The sequence below is a fragment of the Mastomys coucha genome, unplaced genomic scaffold (genome assembly GCF_008632895.1).
Source record: "Mastomys coucha isolate ucsf_1 unplaced genomic scaffold, UCSF_Mcou_1 pScaffold21, whole genome shotgun sequence".
NCBI classification, from domain to species: domain Eukaryota; kingdom Metazoa; phylum Chordata; class Mammalia; order Rodentia; family Muridae; genus Mastomys; species Mastomys coucha.
Window position 1 is genome coordinate 22,286,868 of NW_022196904.1, and position 19,521 is coordinate 22,306,388.

The window sequence follows — 19,521 nt, forward strand, 5'->3', positions numbered from 1 at the left end:
CTGCTAGAGGGCGCTGGCTGCGGTGGCTTCGATGCCCTTGATCAACATGGCGAACATTTGTGCCCGCCCCCCTGTGTATTTCTTCGGTAGTAGGTCTCAGGGCTTCAGAGTTCCCGAGATGGCTACCGCGATGGCAGTTCCCAGCAAACTCCTTGGCCTGATGATGCAGCGTGAGTTACCCGTTAATCCGTGGGGGCTCGTTGTCCTGTCATCTTGTTATAGCGGCGATAAGACAGGAAGCCTGCCCAGGTCACTTTAAACTCCGGAGTCCCTTTGTAGTTTAAAATGAAATTATAATTTTTTAGGTCTGTCTTTCAACCTGAATTCTTTATCCCCAGGCTTGGGTCATTTCCACAAACAAGGGTCTAACGTAGTCTCAGACTGAAATCACTCATAAACAACACCTAAGCACCTAAGTCTTTTGGTTTTTCGAGACAGGGTTTCTCTGTGTAGCCCTGGCTGTGCTGGAACTCACTCTGTAGACCAGGCTGGCCTCGAATCCGCCTGCCTCTGCCTCCCGAGTGCTGGGATTAAAGGCTTGCGCCACCCACCACTGCCTGGCCATACCCTAATCTTAAAAGTTATGTCTGGTCGTGCCAGTGTCTGTAAGGAGCTTATGTTGTAGTCACTAGGAGCAAATGCTGTTAAAATGTCCCCAATCTAGGCTCTCAAAGGCTCTTTCTTTTCTCTCCCCAGAGCTGAGAAGTACCAACCAGCTGTACTTCAACATCAGCCTTCGATCTCTGAGCTCCTCTGCACAGGAGGCCTCCAAAAGAGCCCCCGAGCAAGTCTCAGACCACAACTACGAGTCTATTCAAGTAACATCTGCCCAGAAGCATGTTCTCCACGTACAGCTAAACCGGCCAGAGAAGAGGAATGCCATGAACAGGGCTTTCTGGAGGTCTGGCCTGCAAAGCTACGAGCCTCTCTGCCAGCGTAGGCAGAGGTGGGCCTGGACAGAGGCTCCCCACTCTAGTTATAACGTTACCTTTACTTCTTGTACCTCTGCAGGGAGTTGGTGGAATGCTTCCAAAAGATATCCAAAGACTCTGACTGCCGGGCTGTTGTAGTCTCTGGGGCAGGAAAGATGTTCTCTGCAGGTACTTCTCTGCCTGCGGCACCCCCCTCCCCTCGCTGGTACAGCCAAGCTTAGGCTTCTTTTTGTTTGTTTGTTTGTTTGTTTTGTTTTTTTTCGAGACAGGGTTTCTCTGTGTAGCCCTGGCTGTCCTGGAACTCATTCTGTAGACCAGGTTGACCTCGAACTCAGAAATCCACCTGCCTCTACCTCTGCCTCCCAAGTGCTGGGATTAAAAGGCATGTGCCACCACTGCCCGGCCATGTTTCAACTTCTTAAATGTTGAATGCTGGGATTATAAACATGGCTTGATGCTTTGGCCTCCTCCTTTTCTTTCTAGAAGGAAACAAAAATACCAAGCAGGTGGCACGTACCTTTAATCCCAGCACTGTCTTGGCAGAGGCCAGTGGATCTCTGCAAATTCAAAGCCATCCTGGACTACAGAGCCAGATCCAGGACAGCCAGAGCTACACAGAGAAATCCTTTCTAGAAAAAACAAAAAGAAAAAAATTACTTTTATTTTGTGTGCATGTGCATGCACACATGTGCAAAAGTCAGATGACAACTTTTGGGAGTTGGTTCTCTCCTTCCCCATGATCAAGCTCAGCTGGACGCTGACCCAGCTTGCCTGCAAGCCTTCAAACACCTTTTTCTGCTGAGTCATCTTGCTGGCCCCACGGTGGTTCTCAATTGCAGCTTTTATTTTATCTTATTTTACTTTTAAAAGATTTATTTATTTATTTTATGTATATGAGTTCACCATTGCTCTCTTCAGACGTACCAGAAGAGGGCATTGGATCCCTCTTTTTTTTTTCTTTTTTTTTTTTTTTTTTTTTTTTTTTTTTTTTTTTTTTTTTTTTTTTTTTTTTTTTTTTTTTTTTTTGGTTTTTCGAGACAGGGCTTCTCTGTATAGCCCTGGCTGTCCTGGAACTTACTCTGTAGACCAGGCTGGCCTCAAACTCAGAAATCCACCCACCTCTGCCTCCCAAATGCTGGGATTAAAGGCATGTGCCACCACCGCCCGGCCCTTTTAAGATTTCTTATTTTTAACTATGTGTCGTATCCATGTGACCATCTCTACATTTGTGAGTGCAGGTGCCCATGGAAATCAGGGAGGTCAGATCCCCCTAGGGCTGGACTAATAGGCGGTTTGTGATCAATTTGACATGGTTGCTGGGACTCAAACCCTGTCTGCTGTTAACAGTATACAGGCTCTTAACTGTTGAACCATCTCATTAGCCCTCAGTGGGTTTTTGTTTGTTTTGTTTTGTTTTCTTTTTTTTGTGTGTGTGTGTAGCCACACACCTTTTTTTTTTTTAAAGATTTATTTATTATTTTATGTAAGCACACTGTAGCTGTCTCCAGATACACCAGAAGAGGGCATCAGATCTCATTATGGATGGTTATGAGCCATCATGTGGTTGCTGGGATTTGAACTCAGGACCTTCGGAAGAGCAGTCAGTGTGCTCTTACCCGCTGAGCCATCTCTCCAGCCCTTGTTTTGTTTTCTGAGACAGGGTTTCTCTGTGTAGCCATGGCTACCTCAGAACTTGATCTGTAGACCAGGCTGGCCTGGAGCTCAGAAATCTGTCTGCCTCTGCCTCCTGAGCACTGGGATTAAATGCTTGCACCTCCATACCTAGTTTTTTTTTTTAAAGTCTAATTTGTGTGTGTGCTGAGGGGTTGGCACAAAGCCCAGAATTCTCTCCCCACCACAAATTCAAATATAGAAATTAGCTCAACAGAATATGCTAGGATCCTGAAGCTGGATTACCACAGTGGATCTGTAAGCTTGAATGAGACTCTGGACCCTCTCAAACCCTACAGGGGTGTCAACCAGTGTGTGACATGCACAGGTTGTGCTTACACCCCCACATGTGGAAGTTACCCTACTGCCCTTTCTCCTCTTTGACCCCTGATCCCTTCTCCATTTATTAGCATGGCTTGTTTCCCAAATTTCTGTTCTGCTGTGAAACCCACCCAATGATTTTTAAACATTTTTTATTTTATGCGCATTGGTGTTTTATGTGCCTGTGTGAGGATGTCAGATCCCCTGGAACTAGAGTTACAGACAATTGTGAGATGCCATGTGGGTGCTAGGAATCGAACCTGGATCCTCTGGAAGAGCAACTGGTGCTCTTAACCCCTGAGCCATTGATGAGGCCTCAGTGTAGCCCACTGGCTTTCTAGACCCTCCTGCCTTGACCTGCTGTCCGGCCTACCTCTTGTTCCTTCTTTTTTTGTTTTATATTTTGCATGTCTCTGAGTTCATTTACATGTGCGTGCACATGAATGAAATCACTAAGGTTGATGTCCTGTGTCTTTTGCTTTCTCTCTTTCTCTTTTTTTCTCTCTTTCTTTCTTTCTCTACTTCTTTCTAATAATTTATTTGTTTTTATTTTATGTACATTGGTGAGTTGACTGTATGTATGTCTGTGTGAGGTGTCAGATTCCCTGGAACTGGAGTTACAGACATTTGCAAGCTGCCATGTGGGTGCTGGAATTTGAACCCAGATCCCCTGAAAGAGCAGCCAGTACTCTTAACTGCTGAGCCATCTCTAAGCCATAGGATTGTGATGATGATGATGATGATGATTAGGTTTTCTTTTTTTTTCTTTCTTTCTTTTTTTTTTTCCAGACAGAGTTTCTCTGTATAGCCCTGGCTGTCCTGGAACTCACTCTGTAGACCAGGCTGGCCTTGAACTCAGAAATCTACCTGCCTCTGCCTCCCAAGTGCTGGGATTAAAGGCGTGCATCACCACCACCCGGCCTATTATTGGGTTTTCAAGCCTGGGTTTCTCTGTGTAGCCCTGGCTGTCCTGGAACTTGTTCTGTAGACCAGGCTAACTTCAAACACACAGAGATCCACCTGCCTCTGCCTCTTGAGTGCTGGGATTAAAGGCTTGGAACACCAAGGCTTTCTGTTTGTTTTTATTTGGATTGGTTTTTTGAACATATCGAAGATGAACCTCAATGTGTTATTTGAATACAGGGCTTCTGCATTCTAGGCAAGTGCTCCACCACTGAGCCACACCCCCAGCTTTTCCCTTGTGAATTCTAAGCTGTGCCCTCCACCCCACTTGGTGAATTCTAGGCAAGTGTTGAACCACAGCTACCAACCAGCTAAGACTTTTACATTTACTGCATGGGTTGGGAGACAAGGGCTCACAGGCTTCCCCTAGCTATGTGTGGGAATAGCTTACCATTCATGGAGAATGTCTTAGGAATGCCAACATTCCCAGCACCAGGGAAGCTGAGGCTGGAGACTGTAGATTGAGGTTAGCCTGGGCTACACAGAGAAACCTTGTCTTAAGCAAAACAAAACTATATGTGTGTATGTGTGTGTGTGTATGCATACATAATATATATTTGGTGCCCATCAGGGAATCCCTGATATCCCCTAGACCTTCATGAGTTTCTTTCTCTGCTGTGGTGGTGTTTTGTTTGGGCCCACAGCTCCTGGGTTCTGAGCCCTGGCTGGGTTAGTGAAAGGGGCCCTGAGAGCCACGTAATTGCTTATCCCCTTCTCATCAGGTATTGACCTCATGGACATGGCGTCAGACATCCTGCAGCCCTCAGGAGATGATGTGGCCCGCATAGCCTGGTACCTCCGTGATCTCATCAGCCAGTACCAGAAGACCTTCACTGTCATTGAGAAGGTGACTCAGAGCAGGGTGGCACCCCCTCTGCCTTCTGCCAGCTTTGACAACAACTCTCCTTTTCCATTCTAGTGCCCCAAGCCAGTGATTGCTGCCATTCAGGGAGGCTGCATCGGCGGAGGTTAGTCTGTAGCCAGTGGCCACCGCTTGGGTGCCAACTAGTGGTGAAGCTGCTACCCGCTCCACTCCCGCCAGTGGCCTCTCAGCTCAGCAGCTGCTAATTAGACTTGGTCCCCTGCTTTGGACAGATTGGTTCCTGTCATTATTTATTGTCCCTGGCCTTTTCCTCCCAGGTGTGGATCTCATCTCTGCCTGTGACATTCGCTACTGCACCCAGGATGCCTTCTTCCAGATCAAGGTGAGACACTTCCTGAGCTCTTGCTATTGCGTGAGTGGTGAGCATTATGACTTTTTTTTCCTGTGCTCTGTGATAAAATACTTGGAAGAGCAACTTACCAGAGAAGGGGTTTATGTAGCCCACGGTTCAAGGTACAGTCCATCTTGGGGAGGGGGTGTGTGGAGTCAGGGCAGCAGGACCTTGAAGCACCTGGTCACATCACTATGTAGTCAGAAGAGTTCAGTAAGGGTCCATACTCTACCTTCTCTACCCCCACGATCCCACCCACATAGATGCGGTCAAGATAGTACCTCCACTGGCAGTGGTGGCCCACGCCTTTAATCCCAGCACTTGGGAGGCAGAGCCAGGCAGATTTCTGAGTTTGAGGTCAGCTTGGTCTACAGAGTGAGTTCCAGGACAGCCAGAGCTATACAAGGAAACCCTGTCTCCAAAAACCAAAAACCAAAAACCAAAACAAACCAAAAAAAAAAAAAAAAAAGATAGTACCTCACAGGCATGCACAGAGACTGGTCTCTAGATACTGTTAGGTGTGTAAGCATGAGCCACCACACAGCCCAACCTGTGCTACATAGAGAGACGATGTCAGAAAGGTGGGCATGAAGGAGAAAAAGCTCTGCTCAGCACCAAAAGGAAGACGTAGGCTCATTTGTACAGTGCCATCATGGGCACTCTCCTGATGAGCTAGTGGTCATACAGAGAGACAGAGCTGGGACTGCTGCCAGCTGTGCTGGAGAGGGTAGGGGGTGGAGTGGCACCCAGGGTTCTAGAAAGGTCTCATGAGAAAGCTGAAGGGTTTGGTGGCCAGCGCATCTTGAGGTTTGTCTGAGCTGGAGGGTGGCGAAACCTCTGCAGGCAATCTGTGATGCCCCAAGCTCGCAAGGAAAACAACAAGCAAACATCGGTAAGTGTTTCTCTCTAGGAAGTAGATGTGGGTCTGGCTGCTGATGTCGGAACACTGCAGCGACTGCCCAAGGTCATCGGGAGCCAGAGGTGAGAAGGGTGACCGGGAGGAGGGGTCAGCCCAGCCCCTCCCAGAGTCAGGATGACAGAATCTTCTGATCTGCTCTCCCTAATCTATAGCCTGGTCAACGAGCTGACCTTCACCGCCCGCAAGATGATGGCTGACGAGGCCCTGGAAAGTGGACTGGTCAGGTAGGGCTCTGATTGGCTGGCTAATGGCAAGGAAATACACAGGGCCATCCAGGCCAGGTTCTGTGGTTCCCTGTATCCAGAGACCCGATGGCCTTTGCCAGAGTGCCTGTTCTTTCTCTGAGCATCGTGATATGGTTGAGCCCTTTGGTTGGGGTTTCCCATTTTCTCTGGGAGGCCTCCTGGTCATCCACAGGGCAGGGGGAGGATGTCCCTCTCACCTAATCCTTCCCTGGCAGCCGCGTGTTCCCAGATAAGGATGCCATGTTGAATGTAGCCTTTGCCCTGGCGGCCGATATTTCCAGCAAGAGCCCTGTGGCTGTGCAGGGTTCAAAAATCAATCTAATCTACTCCCGAGACCATTCTGTGGATGAGAGCCTTGACTACATGGTAAGGTCCAACCTACACCCATCATGGTCGGCCCTGGTCCAGGGTGATGGACTGTTGTCTTGGGGAGAGGGGAGAATCTGCGCATATGCGCACCTCTGATTGGTGCCTGCTGGCCTTTCCCACACCCTTGATCCAGGCCACCTGGAACATGAGCATGCTGCAGACCCAGGACATCATCAAGTCAGTCCAGGCAGCCATGGAGAAGAAGGACACAAAAAGTATCACTTTCTCCAAGCTCTGAGTGTCTTCCTGACCCTGAGAGAGGAAGGCTCCGTGGAGCCAGGCTGGTTCCCGCGGTGCCTTCCCATGAGGTCTCCCAGTGTATAACTTTATGACTTAGTTCTTCATTTCCTGGGGCCTTATCTTCACTGTGAACAATAAAGTTTGAACACAGTGTGGTGTCTTTATTGCAGTGGGTGGGGCCTCAGAGGCACTGGCTCCAGGGAGGGCAGCAGGGAAGGTAGGAAGGAGGGGAGGCGGACAAATCTGACCAGGCCAAGAGGAAGTGTGTAAAGAACAGATTCACTGAAGGCTGAAAGGGACACCTGTTCCCTGTGCTTGTCCATGTGTGAGCTGTGTCACTGTCTGGCACTCACAGTAGGGCTATGGAGTTGAGCTGACTTCATTGCTACCAATCCTGAGCCAGTCAGTTCATTTCTTCCTCCTTTCTTTTTCTTTCCTTGCAAGAGCAGCAAGTGTCCTTAGACCCCTTTGCCATCTCTACAGCCCCTTTACAAATATGCTAGGTTTTGTCAGTTATTAGTGTGTGTGCATCTGGAAAGAAGTTCGTTCTCTTTCCACCACATGGGTCCTTGGGTTGAACTTGGTGGCAGGTGCCTTCTTTACCTGTTAAGCCACACTAGCCACTCCTCCCCAAGCCCCCTTTCAACTTTATTTTATTCTTAGATACAGTCTCATGTAGACAAGTCTGACCTGGAACTCACTGTGTGGCTGAGGATGACCCTGGACTCCTATTTACAAAAGTGAATCACCACATCTGGCCAGTTGCTCTCCCATCCCCCACCCCCATTGTTTTCTTATCCATGAATAGTCCGGATTTATGTTTGGAATGAGTGTAAGAAGTCAAACATTTACTTAGTGTTTTCTGTATGCAGAATACCGAGTCCGGTGATGGGCACTTATTAACTTGGTGAGCATTTGCCCTTCCCTCCTTCCCTGCGTTGGTGGGGCTGGATCCCAGGACCCCACACAGGTCACGCAAGTGCTCCACCTCTGAGCTCTAGCCCAGCCCATTCTTTACTTTTTATTTCTATTTTAATTGCACTTTGGGTTTTTGTCTGCATGTGTGCCTCAACCTTTGGCAGTATTCCTCAGAACCCCTCAACCTTGTCCAGATTTTGTTTTTAATCTTATTTTATGGATGAGTATTTTAACCTGTAGTATGTGTAGCACATGCTCATATCACCCTCAGGAGCCAGAAAAGGCTGTGGGTCCCTGGAACTGAAGTTACAGATGGTTGTAAGCCACCGTGTGTGTCCGGGAATCCAACCCAGGTCTTTTAGAAGGGCTCTTAACTGCTGAGCCACCTCTCTGGCCCTTTCATTTTAGATTTTTTTGAGTCAGGGTTTCTCTGTGTAGCCTTGGCTGTCCTGGAACTCACTCTGTAGACCAAACTTCAAATTCACAGAGATTTGCCTGCCTCTGCCTCCCAAGTGCTGGGATTAAAGACCCGTGCCATCACTATCTGGCATGAGAATTCTTTTTTATTTATTTACCTTAAATATGAGTATTTTGTTGCGTGTATGTCTATCTTAGAGTTTTTACTGCTATGACAAACACCATGCCCAAAAACAGGTCAGGGAGGCAAGGGATTATTTTACAGTGATCTGCACAATTCATCATCAAAAGCAGTGTTGGCAGGAACTCAAGCAGGGCAGGCCCCTGGAGGCAGGAACTGATGTAGAGGCCATGAAGGGGTGCTGCTTCCTGACTTGCTCCCCATGGCTTGCTCAGCCATTTCTCTTATAGACCCCAGGACCAGCAGTCCTGGAGTGGCCGTACGCACAGTGGGCTGGGCCCTGGGCCCTCCCCATCTGTCACTAACTGAGAGAATGCCTGCCAGTTGTATCTTACAGACACATTTTTCCCAGCTAAGGTCCCTACCCTTAAATGACACTAGCTTGTGTCACGTTGACATAAAATGAGCCAGCACAATGTCTGCACACCACATCTATATCACTGGTGCCATTAGAAGTCAGAAAAGGCCATAGTATTCCCTGGAAACCAGTTACAGCTGCTCATGAGCCTTCCAATGTGGGTCCTCTCCAAGAACAAGTACTCCTACTTGCTGAACCATCTCTCCAGCCCCTCTACCTAGTCTCCAACTATGCTAGGCTGACTAGGCAGTAGGCCTCAGGGATCTAGGTTCTGGCTCTGCCTCTTCCGTGTGTGTGCTCATGCCTAGCTGTCCTGTGGGCTGAACTCAGGCCTCCATTAGTGTGGGAAGCACTTTGCTGCTGGAGTCTTCTCCCCATTACCCCATTCCCTTTTTTTTGTTTTTCACTTTAAGACAGGATCTCATCGATCCAAGCTGTCTGTAAACTCCTGACCCTTCTGCCTCACTGAAATTTTTGGTCCTTGTGCTTCAACCTCCTGAACAGCTGGGCTTGGTTACAAGCCTGTTACAAGCCTGTGCAACCAGGGGAGCAGTGTTTCCTCATCCCCCACCCCCCCACACACCACCATCTTGTTTTTTGGTAATGGTCTTTTTATGTGGCCCAAGATGTCCTTGAACTCACAGCAATCCTCTGGCCTCAATGCCCCTAATGTTCAGATTACAGGCATGAGTATGCCATCTGTCTCCTATTGTGAACACTCCTCCTCTTCCTCCTCTTTCCTGGTTTTTGTTTTGTTTTGTTTTTTTGTTTTTTGAGACAGGGTTTCTCTGTGTAGCCCTGGCTGTTCTGGAACTCACTCTGTAGACCAGGCTGGCCTCAGAAATCCACCTGCCTCTGCCTCCCAAGTGCTGGGATGAAAAACGCTTCTCTTTCTTTTTCTTTTTTTCCCCTTTCCTTTCCTTCTTTCTTCCTTCCTTCTTTTCCTTCTTTCTTCCTTCCTTCCTTTCTTTTTCTGAGACAGGGTCTTTTTTTTTTGTTTGTTTGTTTTTTGTTTTTTTGAGACAGGGTTTCTCTGTGTAGCCCTGGCTGTCCTGGAGCTCACTTTGTAGACCAGGCTGGCCTCGAACTCAGAAATCCGCCTGCCTCTGCCTCCCAAGTGCTGGGATTAAAGGCATGCGCCACCACTGCCCGGCTAGAGACAGGGTCTTTTTACATAGCCATGGCTGTTCCAGAACTGGCTATTTAACTGTTGAGCCACCTAGCAATCCCTCCCCAGTTTGAGACTGCAGGAGAACCTCAAACTCTGCCTTCCTCTGTCTCCTAAATGCTAGGATTAAAGTCATTGCCACTAAGCTCAGCAATTTTTTTTTTTAAAGGCAAAGTCTTGCTCTGCAGACCAGGCTGCCCCTGAGCATGCAAGTAATTCTGCCTCTGCCTCCCAAGTGCTGGGATTACTCTAGCATAAGGGCAACCTACAGCCAGCTACCATTTCCCACACATCTCTCTGGACAAGCTGTCAGCTAGAATCTCAAGATGGCCTATGTCCCAGCACTGGGCTACCAGCCCACCTACTATCTGGTGAGATGCCCACCTGAGCCCACACCTCCTCTTCCCGAAACCCCACTTGTTGTTGGGTTTTTATTTGTTTTGGGGCAGGATCTCAGGCAGCCCGGTCTGGCCTTGAATTCACTGTATAGTAGAGGATGACCTCCATCACCCGGGGAACATCCTGGTTGGTCATGGGTGCTGGGATCCAGGCGTGCATTAGCATACTCTGTAGTGCTGGATATGAAACCCAGGGTTTCTTGCAAGCCACAAAAGCATTCTACAAACTAAAGTAACTTCAGACTTGCAGCAATTCTCTTGCCTCACCCTTTCATGTGCTGGGGTTATGGACTGGGTCCCCAGTGCGACTGACCACTGCCTGCATTCATCTCAAGGATTTATGATGTGGTTACTACCATTTCTTCCATGTTACAAATGGGCAGAGGAGACGATGGTTCTACATAGCCCGGAAGTGACAATGGCAGAACTGGAAGCCAGAACCTGTAGCCCCAGCTTTGTGTGCCCTAAGCCCCCCGTTATATAGTATGTGGGGTCAGGAGTTACCTGCTGTTTCTCCTGCTTCTATTGCCCACCTGTTCAGACATTCCTGTGGCCTAGCCCCTGCCCTGCCCACCTGATTCACCCTCCCTCTGCCAACAATCCTCAGGGCAGAGTTTTATGGTTCTGATAAAGCCTTGCTAGGGCAAAGTCGAGAAATACTTCCTCCTTGTCAGGGACCTGGGAGGGTCAGCATCCCTGCTGCCAAGATGGGAGTCAAGGGCGTGCCCTAGAGATCCCCACCAGAGAGACCTTACGAACTCTCTCCCCTGCCAGCCACTCCCTCTAGTATAAGGGGCACCTGCAATCAGCCACCACTTCCCACACATCTCTTCTCTCTGGACAAGCTATCAGCCAGACTCTCAAAATGGCCTATGTCCCAGCACCAGGCTACCAGCCCACCTATAATCCGGTGAGAATGCCCACCTGAGCCCACACCTCCTCTTCCCCAAACCCCATTTTTTCGTTTTCTCCCTTTGCTCTGCTGAGCAAGTATTCTTCTACTGAGCCATATCCTTAGCTCCTTACCCCACCTAAGGGACTGAGGGTCCTTGGGGTGAGAGGAAAGGGTTGTGACAGACAGGCAACCTCTCAGGCTCTTCAACTGGTCCCTTCTACAGACTCTGCCCTACAAGAGGCCCATCCCAGGCGGCCTCAGTGTCGGCATGTCCGTTTACATCCAAGGAGTAGCCAAAGACAACATGAAACGGTGAGACAGTCGCCAGCCCCTTCCCCGCTCACCCCAGGGAGGGGCCTTCACCTTCTCTAACCCTGGTGCCAGTGGTTTGGAATGTGCAAGGATTCCATTGTTCATGGGGTTCCTCTGGTTGCTTGCGGAGTACAAATGGCCTATGGAGACAGAACAGGGAGACCCCAACCTAGGAAGTGGACAAAGAAAGGAAGCAGTGGAGGGCTAGCAGAGTAAGGGCTGTGTGGATCATATAAGATTGGCCAAGAGAAGTCAGGAAAGGCTCACTACAAGAGGTGGCCCCATGGCTGGGACAATACCCTGAAGTGACGGATTTGAGAGTGAATTCAGATCACAAGCTCAGAGCCATGCCCTGAGGTCACCTCCCCTTGCCCCCTGTGTTTGTGTGTGTGTGTGTGGGGGGGGTACTCAGCCACTGTGTGATTCAGATTGCTACTGAACATCTCTGTACTTCAGCTTCCAATCTGTAAAATGGGATGACTGTCAGATTTCAGTGTGCAAAAGAGCAATTCCACTAAGGCTTGGCTTTTTCCATGGTTCAGCTTGGTACTTATGTGTGTGCAGAGCATATGTACATGTGTGTGTGCATGCATGTGTAAGGGAGCCAGAGGTTAACCTCAAGTGCCTTTCTCAGGCACCATCCACCTTTGTGTTTGTGTGTGTGCACATGTATGTGTGTGCACGTGTGTACACATGTGTATATGCAGGTGCATCAGTGTGCGTGTGGAGGCCAGAGGTCAACTTCAGGTGTCACCTCAATCACCTTTTGAGTTGTTTTTTATGTGTTTTGTTTTGTTTCTGAGGCAGTGGTCTCACTATGAGGCCCTGGCTAGCCACACCATGCCTAGTACTGGGAGCAGAGAGGGTGGGGACAAAGACCTCTGCCCTCTCAGGTGATGCACACCAGAAATCCCAACAGTCTGGAGGCTAAGGCAGGAAGATCAAAAGTTAGAGGCTAGCCTGGGCTACATCGCCCCCCTCACTCCCCCCCCCAGAAGAAAACAGTAAAAGAAAGATAGGAGTCTGATTTGCCATGATCATTGAAGAGACTATGGGGAGATGTGAAAGAGAGGTAGAGAGGAGGGGTGGCCACAAGACTCTGCCTTAGGAATGGAACACAGGCTCCCTGCCTCCCTCTGAGCTCGGTCGGTGGTACCCAGTCAGGGTGACCCCAGGACAGGATGAAGTCAGGGCTCCCTATGGAAGGCCCCATGCACAGGCGGGGCACTTTGAACCATTCCTCATATCCCACCAGGTTCCATGTGAACTTCGCTGTGGGGCAGGATGATGGGGCGGATGTTGCTTTCCACTTCAATCCCCGCTTCGACGGCTGGGACAAAGTGGTCTTCAACACGATGCAAAGCGGGCAGTGGGGCAAAGAAGAAAAGAAGAAAAGCATGCCTTTCCACAAGGGCAAGCACTTCGAGCTGGTGTTCATGGTCATGCCTGAGCACTACAAGGTGGGCGCCCCTTTCCTTCCCTCCCTGCAGCCCCCTCCCCAGCAGCCCTCCCTCCCGCAGCCTTCCCCATGCCCTCTGTCACTCTTGCCCTCTCTGCCATTCACCCTGATGGATGGAAGCCTTGGGCATACTAAGCAGATGCAAAATGCCCTCTCTATAACTAAGCCACAGCCCTAGCTCTCTTTTAATTTGTTCAATATTCTTTATATATTCTCTTTATATTTTTTACATATGCTCTATATAGGCCCTGATCTCCTGGAACTCACTATATAGAACAGGCTGGCCTTGAACTCACTTACAGAGATCTACCTGCCTCTGCCTCATGAATGCTGGGATTAAAGGCATGCCTGGCTCTCCTGACTTTTTAAGTGGGGAGGGGAGGGATGCTAGGATCTAATTCAAGTTGTCAGACTCAGTACAGAGAGCTTGTAGCTGCTGAGCCATCTTGCCAGCCCTCCAGTCACTTTTTTGAACTTTTAATTTAAGATTTCACTTGTTTGCCCAAACTGTTCTAAGGCTTCGGTAGTCTCCTGCCTCAGCTTTCTGAGAGCCGAAACTGCAGGTGTGTACACCATACCCAGCTTGAGAGTGGCAGACGGATGTCATCAGACCCGGCACTTAGCATACAGGAAGTCCTCAGTCCCACAGGACTGGCTCTAGATTCACATCTGTCACATGGATCAGTGATCAGACTCCTGGGGACGTAAAGTACAGCTTCCAGCCTGACGTAAGCCTCTGGCATGCCTGGCCGGGTTGTCATCCTCTTGACAGACTCAGATGTGAGCAACTCCCATTTCAGGGAAGATTTTTAAATAGAAGTTCGGAAAGGTAAAGTAACTTATCCGAGGTCACACAACTAAGGACCATTCCAGAGCCAGACCTCACAGCCAAGTGATTTTGTGCGTATACCAACCCTCGGGCCTAATTCCGCTCCTCCTGACTAAAGTCTCCATTCTTTCTCACCCACCACTGTGAGCTGACTTTGTACTTCAGTTTGACCTCTGGTCCCTGAGTCCCAAAGTTCCTGCTGGTGAGGCTCTCCTAGAACCCAACAAATACATTGGACTTCAAATCAAAAAGATCTCTTAGGGCTGGGGAACTGGTTCAGTCAGTAAAGTGCTGGCTGTAAGCTTGAGTTCCATGGCTACCACCCACATAATGAGCTGGGAGTGGTGTGCCATGCCTATACTGCAAGTTCAGGGGAGTCAGGAACAGGAGGCTCCTTGGGGCTGGCAGCCAGTCAGCCTTGCCTATTTGACAACTACCAGGCTCTGTGAGAGACCTAATTCAAAAACCAAGGCAGATAGGTACTAAGGCCTAACAGTCACAGCTGACCTCTGGCCTCCACATCAATGTGCGCACCTGTGCACCTGGGCATATATGAACACACATGCCCATGCATATGCACTAAATAAATAAATAAATAAATAAATAAATAAATAAATCCCATTTCCATTTTCCCACAGTTGCTTGCCAGCTATGGTTGATGATATCTGACACCTTATCTCTGCCCTCCAGGTCGTGGTCAATGGAAACCCGTTCTATGAATATGGGCACCGGTTGCCTTTACAGATGGTCACCCATCTGCAAGTGGATGGGGATCTGGAACTTCAGTCAATCAACTTCCTTGGTGGCCAACCTGCGGCACCCCCATCTCAGGTATGGAATGTCTCTTCATTTGTCTCTTTGACCTATTCACACAGTCTCTGTTTCCACTCCTTTAACGAATGGGTCCAGGGACCCTGTGGTGATCAAGACAGTTGACCAGAAATAGACAATGACCAGACAGACATGATCAAGACCTCGGTGGGGGTGTGTGCAGGCAGAGAGAAGGTCAGGGTCTAGATAAGGATGCTCAGGCTTAACAAGGTGTTCTGAACCAGGCAGTGGTGACACATGCCTTTAATCCCAGCACTTGGGAGGCAGAGGCAGGTGGATTTCTGAGTTCGAGGACAGCCTGGTCTACAGAATGAGTTCCAGGACAGCCAGGGCTGCACAGAGAAACTCTGTCTCGAAAACAAAACAAAACAAACAAAACAAAACAAAACAAACAAACAAACAAAAAAAACACGTTCTGTCTGAACATCCAAAGGAAGGATCTGACTCAGTCAAAAGGGCTTCCCGGAGGAGGAAGAGGTGCGTAAACTGAGTCAGAAAGTGAGATAACAAAGACAAGCAGATAAAGAGTAAAGAGCTTAACAAACGAATTCAGGACAGGTTGCTTAACACATTGGTCACCAGGGCAACACAAAGCCACAGTGACTTGCCGATGCGTCTCCATCTGGTTGTAATGGAACAAGGTGTACAGTACCATGTGACCTGTTGGCAGGCATTCGGATCAGCAAGAATGGCTACCATATGGCTGTTCAGAGTGCAATTTGATGCAATCGCCTTGGAAATTAGCCAGCACAGTTAGATCTGAATGCCAAGAAAACTTAGGTCCCAGTATCCTAGAAGGTCCACACCCAGGTCCACAGCCTGCAGACAGCCTCTGATACACACCCACTCCAATAAACCAGCAGGCCACTTCCAAAAGGCTCAAGGTGAAGCCTATTTAATGATAGGACATCTGCCTGCAATGCCCCAGTGAGGGGCTAGGGGCCTGGCTCAGCTACAGTAAGCTAACTCAGGGTGAGGGATGAGTTCCTGACTTCTTTTAATACCAATTGACTAGCCAACAAAAGCCTGAAAGTCAAAACTATCAGCCTGGGGGCTGGAGATGGAAGTGAAGAGCGGGTACAACAACATCAGGCAGTGGTGGCGGTGGTGGCAGTGGTGGCAGTGGTGGCAGTGGTGGCAGTGGTGGTGGTGGTGGTGGTGCACACCTTTGATCCCAGTGCTGGAGAACCAGAGACAGGTGGATTTCTGTAAGTTCAATGCCAGCCTAGTCTATATGAGTTCCAGAACAGCCAGACCTAAATTATGACCCTGTCTTGAATAAACCAGATGGATCTAGATCCAGTTCCCAGCTCCCAAGCTCATAACCATCTGTAAGCTTCAGGGGCATCTGAGCCTCCTCTGACCCCCTCAGGGGTCACAGGTGTGTACTTAGACACATACACAGAAATTTAGTAAATAAATATTTAAAAAATAAAAATGATCAGCCTGCTTTTCAACAAGTTACAGCCACACAGTCGTGGGGGCAGGGTAGGGGTGGGGGGGGGGTTGGGGGTAGGGGTGAGGGTGCGGGGTAGGTCGGGAATGCTGATGCCAAATATGGAGTCTAGCCCAGCATGGTGACTACTGCCTGTAATCCCAACATCAGGAGGCTGAGGCAGAATGTTCACTGCAAGGAGACCAGTCTGAGCCACATATCAACACCCTGATGTTTGTGCTTGGGGGTGGAGTTAGAGGATGGGTAGACAGAGAGATGAATTGATCAATTGATTTGAAGAGCTTTCAAAATAGGAGTTAATTAAAAGGAGGAGAAAACAGAAAAAGTAAAAATGAGGATGATGAGCCTGCCAGTGGTGGAGCACACCTTTAATCTCAACAGGTAGAAGCAGGTGGATCTCTGAGTTCCAGGCCAGCCTGGTCTACAGAGTGAGTTCCAGGCCAGCCTGGTCTACAGACTGAGTTTCAGGCCAGCCTGGTCTACAGAGTGAGTTCCAGGACAGCCAGGGCTACACAGAGAAACCCTGACTCTAAAAGCCAAACCAAACCAACCAACTAAACAAACAAACAAATAAACCTACAACATTGAAAAAAGAGGAGGAGGAGGGGGAGGGGAAGAAGAAGAGTAGGTGGAGGAGAAGCAGGAGAAGGAGGAGGAAGAAGAGGAAGAGGAGAAGGAGGAGGAGGAGGGGGAGGGGGGGCAGGGGAGGAGAAGAAGAGGAAGAGGAGGAGGAAGAAGAGGAGAAGGAGGAGGATGAGGAAGAGGGGGAAGGGGGAGGGGAAGGGAAGAAGAAGAGGAAGAGGAGGAGGAGGAGGAGGAGAAGGGAAGGGGTACTAGACAGAAGAATCATCTGTACAGAGCTATGGCTCCAAGAGAGACTGAGCCACAAAGACAGCAAGGAGCCTTGTAGACAGGATCTCAGGGTGACCCCCAGGACCCTCACTTGCTCTAGGGTTGGGTATGTGAAGCATTGGTGACAGGACCTTGGCCATCACAGGCCTAGAAAGAAGTTCCTAGGCCCAGATTTACCCCCTGAGTGCCACTTTCTAGACTGAATCTAGGCTAGGGGAAGGCAAGGGGCAGATAAGGTGCCTGGGACAGAAGGAATTGACACACGGTTGTGGAGCAGGGAACAAAGAAGAGAATGTACCACAGAGGCTCTGGTCATCCCAAAATACAGCAGGGGCCATGGACTAGACGGGGTATCCAAGGATTCTCCTCAACACTTTCCAGTCTAAAATTTTGGTCCTAGCCATGACCTCCTTCCCTGTCTGTACCCACAGGGAGCCATGACGATTCCAGCTTACCCTGTAAGTACCTGCCGAAGGGTGGGCAGTTTCCTACAGAGTTGGATTAATGGCAAGGGAAGTTTGGGGGCAAAGGACCCCACTTCCCCTCATCTCTCTTCCCTTCTGTCTGTCCATCCCATAGGGTCCTGGTTACAACCCTCCACAGATGAACAGCTTGCCTGTAAGTGCGAGGGGTATGGTGGGCTTGTGGAGGGATGGGGACAATTTGGGGTTGGGAAAGGGATGGAGACATGTTGAATAATCTGTCAAATAATCTGTCAAATCTCACACAGTGAAATCCCTCTCTTCCCTCACAGGTCATGACAGGACCCCCAGTCTTCAATCCGGTATGATGGATGTTCCAGGGGCTAGTGGCTCTGGGGAGCAAGTCGAAGGGAGCAGAGAATGTTGGAAGCTCAGAAAGGGTGGACTACATGTGGGCTGAAGGTTTTGGGGGTGGGAGAAGATGCAGATGGTGTCAGGATTTGGGGGAAGACACCGTTGGGGACAATTCACAAGCAAACAGTGCCTCTCTGTGAAAATGTGCCCAGATGCTTGGGTTCCCTCGTCAGCGACTGAATGGGACCCCATGTTCTTTCTCTACAGCCTGTGCCCTATGTGGCAGCCCTTCAGGGGGGTCTTACAGTCCGAAGAACCATCATAATCAAGGGATATGTACTTCCTACAGCCAAGAAGTAAGCACCCAGGCTAAAGAGAGGGTCCTCCTCACACCCAGGGGTTCAGCCTCAGCCCTCCTCCCTCAGACCCAGAGGTTCAGCCTCAGCCCTCCTCCTCACACCCAGGGGTTCAGCCTCAGCCCTCCTCCCTCAGACCCAGGGGCTCTGCCTCAGCCCTCCTCCATCAGACCCAGGGGTTCAGCATCAGCCTTCCTCCCTCAGACCCAGGGGTTGAGATCCCAGCTTTCTTCCCTTGGAGCCTCAGACATTGGACCCCATTTGACACCTTATTTGTCTTCAGCTTTATCATCAACTTCAAGGTGGGATCATCCGGAGACATAGCTTTTCACTTGAACCCCCGCATAGGTGACAGTGTGGTTCGCAACACCTATATGAATGGCTCTTGGGGTTCTGAAGAGAGGAAGTTGGCCTACAACCCGTTTGGCCCTGGGCAGTTCTTTGATGTGAGTCTAGGGAGTCCCCTTCCCTCCTCCCACAGATCCCAGTCCTGCTGGACCTCACCTCCCCTCTCTCCTACAGCTCTCAATCCGCTGTGGCATGGATCGATTCAAGGTGTTTGCCAATGGGCAGCACCTTTTCGACTACTCACATCGGTTCCAAGCATTCCAAAGGGTAGACATGCTGGAGATCAAAGGTGACATCACCTTGTCCTATGTCCAGATCTGAGCTCCTCCTGAGGAAGGAAGCAGAAAGACCCCCAAGTTCCACCTAAGCCCCTCAGAAAATGTTGAAGGGGTCGTGTGTGTGTGTGTGTGTGTGTGTGTGTGTGTGTGTGTGTGGTTCACTCATCTCTCCCATGTCTCCTGTGGCCCTGGCTCTTTCCTGCACTGTTCTTCGAGACATGTGCCCTTCTTCCCTCCCACGACAATAAACCGAGGTATGCTCCACACTCTGGTCTGGGTTTATGTAAATCACACCATTCACTCCTCACACCAAATTGCAAGAGTTAAGAGTTAAGAATTACTGCTATATTGTATCCATAACAGATGAGGAAACAGGCAGGGCAGGGGGACAGAAGGCACAATAAACAAAAACCTGAGTGTGGCAGTACATCCTTTAAATCTCTACTTGGTAAGTGAAAGTAGAAAGTTCAGAAGTTCATGATCATCCTCAGTTACATAGTGTGTTAAGGGCTAGCCTGCGCTACATGAGACCCTGTTACAGAAATGAAGGGAGGAAAGAAAAGGGAAAAGGAGGGAGAAAGGAAGAGAGGGAAGAATAAAAGCAGCAAATTGTCTGGCTTGGCAATTTGCCGGTCTCAAAAAAGAAACAAACAAACAAAACAAAACCCACAACTTTGAGATAGACTAACGCATGGACCCGGATATGAAGAGCCAAGCCCCGAGCGAGAGGCCTTGTAAACAAAGCCCTTATTTGGCTAAGCTACTGCTATTGGTTGCTTCTACATCTGGTGATCTATCTGCTTTTGCTACATGGC

The 19,521-nt window shown here is 49.3% G+C and overlaps 2 protein-coding genes across 4 annotated transcripts; both read left to right on the forward strand.

Moving 5' to 3' along the window:
- Positions 1-7,024, forward strand: Ech1 (enoyl-CoA hydratase 1). The gene is made up of 10 exons (XM_031384242.1): positions 1-170; positions 697-901; positions 1,012-1,100; positions 4,610-4,734; positions 4,807-4,855; positions 5,028-5,092; positions 6,012-6,082; positions 6,173-6,244; positions 6,481-6,631; positions 6,768-7,024. The coding sequence occupies exons 1-10, from the start codon at positions 32-34 to the stop codon at positions 6,870-6,872; spliced, it is 1,071 nt and encodes a 356-aa protein (XP_031240102.1). The 5' UTR covers positions 1-31; the 3' UTR covers positions 6,873-7,024.
- A 3,177-nt stretch (positions 7,025-10,201) lies between these two features.
- Lgals4 (galectin 4) lies at positions 10,202-18,968 on the forward strand. Of its 3 annotated transcripts, none has more exons than XM_031384244.1 (10): positions 10,202-10,287; positions 11,433-11,521; positions 12,777-12,981; positions 14,500-14,640; positions 17,380-17,406; positions 17,528-17,566; positions 17,703-17,732; positions 17,992-18,080; positions 18,364-18,526; positions 18,603-18,968. In XM_031384244.1, exons 1-10 carry the CDS (start codon positions 10,243-10,245, stop codon positions 18,747-18,749), a joined length of 975 nt encoding a protein of 324 aa, XP_031240104.1. In that variant the 5' UTR covers positions 10,202-10,242; the 3' UTR covers positions 18,750-18,968. The 3 variants fall into 3 exon arrangements, with proteins under 3 accessions (XP_031240104.1, XP_031240103.1, XP_031240105.1); XM_031384243.1 differs by lacking the exon at positions 10,202-10,287 and adding an exon at positions 10,790-11,224; XM_031384245.1 differs by lacking the exons at positions 10,202-10,287; positions 17,380-17,406; positions 17,528-17,566 and adding an exon at positions 10,850-11,224.
- Positions 18,969-19,521: the final 553 nt, after the last annotated feature.